This window comes from Dermacentor silvarum, chromosome 4 (genome assembly GCF_013339745.2).
Source record: "Dermacentor silvarum isolate Dsil-2018 chromosome 4, BIME_Dsil_1.4, whole genome shotgun sequence".
Lineage (NCBI taxonomy): Eukaryota > Metazoa > Arthropoda > Arachnida > Ixodida > Ixodidae > Dermacentor > Dermacentor silvarum.
In genome coordinates this window covers 97,071,877-97,077,876 of record NC_051157.2, presented here as the reverse complement: position 1 = coordinate 97,077,876, position 6,000 = coordinate 97,071,877, and the positions used below count along the sequence as shown (strand labels likewise).

The window sequence follows — 6,000 nt, the reverse complement described above, 5'->3', positions numbered from 1 at the left end:
CGATGCCAGCACCGCTGGGCAGCTCCAAAAGGTAGGTGCGAGCTATCGCTCCCTCGTATACTTATGTTGGCACCCCTAGACTCGTCTATTGTTAGGTGGCAGACATTTCATGCTCTAATTTGTCGCGTCAAATAGTCATATAACGTTTATCAAGCGCAAACGTTTGTCGAGCGCAAAGAAACGTTCGTAACTTAAGAAGTAGTTTTTAATAAGTGGTAAGTCAACCGAATAAGTGGCTGTTTGTTGGATCTTGGGCGAGCCCGTGCAACAAAATATATTCGCCGTCGTTGTAACGCTTCCCATAACAGACGGTGCAGTCGAACGCTTCGTCCGCTGTTTTGTCTGCAGCGGTGCCCAGCGCGCGCGCCATGTCGTCGGCTGCTGTGCCTTCACAGTCTCGCGTTTTTTCTCAAGATACGCATGTCATGTATAACTGCAGAGGGAAAGCACTGATTTAGGTATCTGAAAAGTGCACGAATTATTTTGACGTTACCTCTCCTCCCTCTTTATTCATGCAGCTTCAGTTGCCTTTTTCGTTGTACCGAATGAAGACGGCACATAATCAATGTGCTGAGGATCCTTGCTGAGTGCACCTGTGTGTATTTAACTGATTGTTAAAAAGGGAGTATTTGTACTAGAACGTTAGTAGACGAAGCTATTCGCCAAAACACTTGCCTGTGACGAAATGATCTTCACATATTCGGGCTCCTACGTTCGGTACCCACAGCTCGCCGTTCACGGTCTCTCGTTTGACGGCAACTGCCCATTTACGTTTGTGCGCTTCATTCCATGGAAAACGAAACATTTTTTTTCCTTTCACGGAAGAGTTCAGGCACCCTAATGCCGAGCAGCCAACCATAATCACGCTGCTGAAGCGTGTTTTCTTTGCGAACAGCGGGAAATCGCACTGCAGAAACTGCTGACAAGGCTGAACGAAGCAACAGAAGCGCTAACCCTCGAACCGGAAGTCGCTAGCTGACGACATCGTCATTTTGCTATCCACCTATACGCAGTTGCTGCAGGAGAACAACGCTGCCCCCCACCTCTATCCTCCCTCCCTCCCCCCGGAACCTAAGCGCGCGACGGAAGACGGCGCGTTTCCTTCTCGCTTATTTCCCCCCCTGCGCGCGCGCGATTGAGCCGCGCTCGCCGGCTCCCCTCGCATGCTTTCACTCGTACGGAGCACACGGCGCGCGGCTATGGTGTTATCGCCCTTGGACTTTATGCGGAACATCACGGCGGCGCCGACGGCAAGGATGCGCTGAAGTGTCCATTTAATTGCTATCCCAATAAAATTGTCTTGTGTTAGCATATTACGCGAACATAAACGCATACCGCAGACGAAAACGTGGACCGGACCAGTGCATATCTCATTTTATTGTCAATCATCATCATCATCATTGTCAATCATGTCAAGGAAAATGTACCAACAGACCAAGATATGCAAGTTTGTCTGGCGGTTGTACAGTGTTGTTCATCAGGCAACGCACGTGCTGGCGCGAATGCTATCGTCTGTCTCCATTGATGTCGCTCAAGACACTCGATCCGAAACAGGCAGGCTTCAAGAGAGCAGGGTTAGTTGCTGTAAATGACTTATAGTAAAGAGGATGTCATTATCGCGATTTTTCGCTAACGCGAACACCACGAGAATAATTGTTCCATAAATTCGCACTCTGCGTGGCCGTTTTTTGATTGTATTGTGTGCTTTTTGGTTTCGCAAAATTAATTGCATGTCAAGTTATTCCAAAAGTTCAACTTGCAATTATCATGCCCGCGAAGAAAATGTCTGTTACGATTTAAAACGGTAGATTTCACTAGGGACTGGTATGTATATTATGCTGTAGGTAAATAGCAGAAGTGTTCACATTGCGTTTCCAGTAATGCGTCGCCAGAGAAAAAGAAAAAAGAAAACCGGGAGCTGACAACACAGCAATCCCAATGTCCGCTATTTTGTCCGTACCAGAATATACCGGCAGAAACATGACGTATTCCTCAAATGAGTTAGTTCGCACATACTGTCCCGGAATTGGCCAACTATACTTGCAAACGCACGAAGAACACATACAATGCTGTCTTACCACTTGAATTTTCAATAATACTTTTTTTTTCACAATCATGATCGTGAAAATACAATACATGGTGATGAAGGCATCTACAAGCAATGTTCTTCGTTTATCGGTATATGAGTCCAAGCTGTCTGATGAATGTAATTGAAAAAAAAGGCATACCTATTTTGCCCATTTGGCCGATGTATAAACCAAGAATGCTATAGAGCAGCGATATATACATATACGACTTATCTTTTCTCTCTTCCCTGTCATCTTAGAAGTGTGTGCATGTGTGTGCTTGTGAAGGGGTTACAAAACTCATGCTTAGTAGAATATTGCATAAGCAAGTTAAGCACAGTTGTGGGACATCTGTCAATAATAAACGGGGATAATGTCAATAATAAGCGCGTTATATTCCCGCGTAACGCCCCGCCCCAACCTGAAAGCAATGTGGTATTGAATGTTTCTTCCAGTACTTCATACTATAGTTATACCAGTCACATTACTAACACATCCAGACCAGAAAACTGACAGACAGCCGCATGCATAATGCTGTAATTTAACAGCACGTGCAAATCTGAAATGTCTTGCTTTTGAATAGTATTGAACGTGTTTTGTCTTGGAGCGAGGAGAGAAACCAGAGCCTCGTTACTAGATTAGGAAAGCGAGGAGCTCACCACCATCCGGCGGGAACGAAGACAACCTCTCCGGCGGCCTGCAGAATTTCCAGGGGCTTGAAGTAGCGTGGCCAGCGCGAGGACTGCGTCTTCGGGTAGATGCGCTCGAACCACGCGACGGCAGTCTCCAGCCGGCGGTCCTTGCGCGCCGCTCTGTGGTCGTTGCAGAGCAGGTCCTGTGGCACGTGGTGCGGGAAGAGGCACCAGCGGCGGCTGCCGTGAACCAGGGCGCTCCACAGGTTGCAGTGTAGCGGGTTCGTCTGAATCCTGTCCCCGGCCAGCGAGGGCCCCAGGTTGAAGGTGCGCGTCGGCGGCAGGTCGGATTCCCTGGCGTACTTGAAGATGTCGTCCTTGAAGTACGACGGCACCTCGTAGTCTTCGCGCAGCCTCTTCTTGCCGCCGGAGGACAGGTCGTCGGCGATCTGGAAGGGCGACGGGTCCCGGTACTCCTTGAGGTAGTAGGCGAAGTACTTCATCTTGACCGTCACGCTGTTCTGGTTCTGGTCGCGGCCCACGAGGAACTCGTCGTCGCTGTGCTTGGAGACGAGGTTGTAGAGGGACCAGCGCTCGAGCGCCTTCCACTCGTCCAGCAGACCCTGGATGACCACGGGCCGGCACAGCTTGTCGTTCTTGCGCAGGAACGTGTCCAGCGGCAGGTCCTTGGCGTGCAGTCGCTCGATGGTGTCCGTGGGCGTCGACTTGCCCGTCTTGAGCGTGGCCAGCAGCTGCGACCTGTCGTGGTGCGACGAGGCGGCCGAAGCCTGCGACGAGTGGTGCTTCCGGTCCTTGATGCCCAGCTTGGCCTTGACCCGTTCGACCCGGTCGACGGCCACTTTCTGGAACTGCAGGTAGTGCGACGACATGGCGTCAATCTTGAATGAAGAACAGGTGCCTCACCGTCCCGTACTAGCCTAATCTTCTGAGCGGACCATGGTGCCGGCTGCTCCTTCGACCGCGCGCCGTCCCCTTCACTGCGCAAGCGTCTGTCTTCTTTCTTCTTGGTCACAGAGGACGAAGAAGACGAGAAGGTGTCCCGTTTATGGTTCATTATATTCCTATCTAAAAAAATGAAAAAAAAAGCTGTGTTAGTTTGACATTGGCCAGTCTTCTTTCTTTATTAGAAAGGCTCATAACGTTTCGAGTATCAGTCGTGTTCAGGTAATCGTTGGTTCCATCGTCCTTTTTTTTTCTTTTACCTCTCCTATACCCAGTTATGACTTCATTCTGACTGCTCAACAACGCCTTCTTCTTAAAATAGCAATACTAATGAGATCATGCTTGAATATTTTTATTAATACCGTAACTACTACCCTCCGCTAATTCTTCTTCATTTCTTTTCTTTTTCTTTATCCACCTCCCGCTTCTTGGCCAATACCCCGCTGTGGGTATTTGTCAATGTCTGGATTCAACGTCGCCATCACCTTACACATCTGGAAACTGACTCCTCGTTGTGCGAGAAGAAGGCCGGTGTAGGAATTTTCTCCCCTTCTCTTTGTTGGCGCTTTCCTTTCCGCCTCCGGGATTTTGTCGAAAATTACTTCATCGTGTTGGAGCTTCGACACGTCTGCGTGGGTAGAGTGCAACCGTTCATTTGCGTTTTGTGTCTTTACTGCAGTTGCAAAAAAGGAATGGCCACTTATTCTAACGAGACTCGTCAAGATCTTTAAAACATTGCAGTTGACCTTTCTATGCTGAATTGCACTCTACACTAGATAGGATAAAACTAAACTATCATGAGGCCATCGATGCAAAATAATACCACTACAGTGTACCTGTGTGGTACAGAACTAAGCATTCCTCTATTTCGTTCGTCACTAAATGAGTAAAAGAATTCTGAAAACCACATCTTCGCGCGAGAAAATTTGCCGCATGTTGAACAAGCATGCATGTAAAGGTCGCTTTCTACTAATTTAAACGGTCGGTGTCACCGAACTGAATAGACCCGACCTTTCGACAGAGGTATCTTCCTCAAATCGCTATTTCTAGCAAACGGGGTACTTGCAGGTTATGAGCGAACGGTGGCGAGTGGACCGATGCACCTGCAACTTTCTTCGCGATTGTTGGGACTCGGGCGCGTTTGGGCCGGTGATCCTTCGGCCAAATAGATGAGTACGTCCGGGAGTAGGAGCGAGAGAAAAGGGTTTATTTTGCAACATTTACAGTGGCTCCAGATATGGAAGCCCACTCCATGAGGGAGCACTTTGAATGTCTCAGCTCACTATACATGAGCACATATCAGAACACTTCCGGACACCCCACTGCACTCAAGGTGTCTCCTTATAAAACATTGGTCTTTCCTAGTTGACCCGACTAGGTAATCTGATGACCTTGATGCGGCCAATCAGAGGGGTCGTATTGTTTACAGAACTCCGCCTCTAATGTTGCACCTTCGAAGCAAGGACGAGGCAATCTGGAAACAGGGGATTCACACTCCTTCTACGAAAGTCATCTCCTTGGTTTCTATCTCTCAGTGTCGTTCGTCTTGCAAGGGTCGGGAGAGTGACCTTCGTGCTGGTCTCCGCTTCCACGAAAGTTGTGGTCGCTTCGTGAGCTTCTTTGTCATCGCGTCCCAGCCGGTGTCGCGCCGCGTCGCCGGGTAGGCGGCTGCTAATGAAGGGGGTGGCATCGGGGGAAACACACAAACAATGCGCACTGCCGATTTCGGGCGCTTGTTTGCCCGTCAACGTCGGTGCCGGGCACTGTCGCCGTCTGGGCGACGCTGATGAAAGGACCTGCCTCGATGGGAAACAATCAAAGAATGCGCCCGGCCGATTCTGGACGCAACACGATGCAAAAATGTTGAAGCAGCTCGCGCATATCCTAGACGCAAGTTCCTAAAGCCCCTACAACTTGAAGGGGGCTTTACAAGTTGCAAGTCCTTTACGTCTCCCACTCACCATTCCGCACTTAATATATTAACGCGTCAAGTTGTTCTTTTCGCCACCAGTTATTTCCCTTTACCTTATCACTTGCATATTTCAGTTAAAGTAACAAATGATGTCCCCATGATTTCGTTGGCTTAATTATCTGCTGGCTTCACATGGTTAGTGACAACACAAAATCAAGCCCCTCGATTACCCCCTCCCCCTTTTTTACTCGTTCAATTTATATTAAGTGTACTTCACCGGTTGGTTCCCTTAATGCATGAGCGAATGAAACGAGCTTAAGTAATGATAGCGTGGATTTTAAACACATAGGGGGGAAGCACGAACAGACGATTTAGGCTCAGTATAAAGCAGAACAGTAGCGGGTATGTTCCAATTAAATAAGTACGC

At 48.7% G+C, this 6,000-nt stretch overlaps 1 protein-coding gene across 1 annotated transcript in view; it reads right to left on the bottom strand.

The window, feature by feature from the left end:
• The window catches only part of LOC119450396 (bifunctional arginine demethylase and lysyl-hydroxylase JMJD6-A), a 16,506-nt gene extending 12,795 nt beyond the window's left edge, over positions 1 to 3,711 (bottom strand). The window contains exon 1 of the mRNA XM_049665849.1: positions 2,726 to 3,711. Within this exon, the coding sequence (XP_049521806.1) occupies positions 2,726 to 3,588 (863 nt within the window). The 5' untranslated portion in view covers positions 3,589 to 3,711. The remainder of the gene's footprint in view (positions 1 to 2,725) is intronic.
• Between the last annotated feature and the right edge of the window lie 2,289 nt (positions 3,712 to 6,000).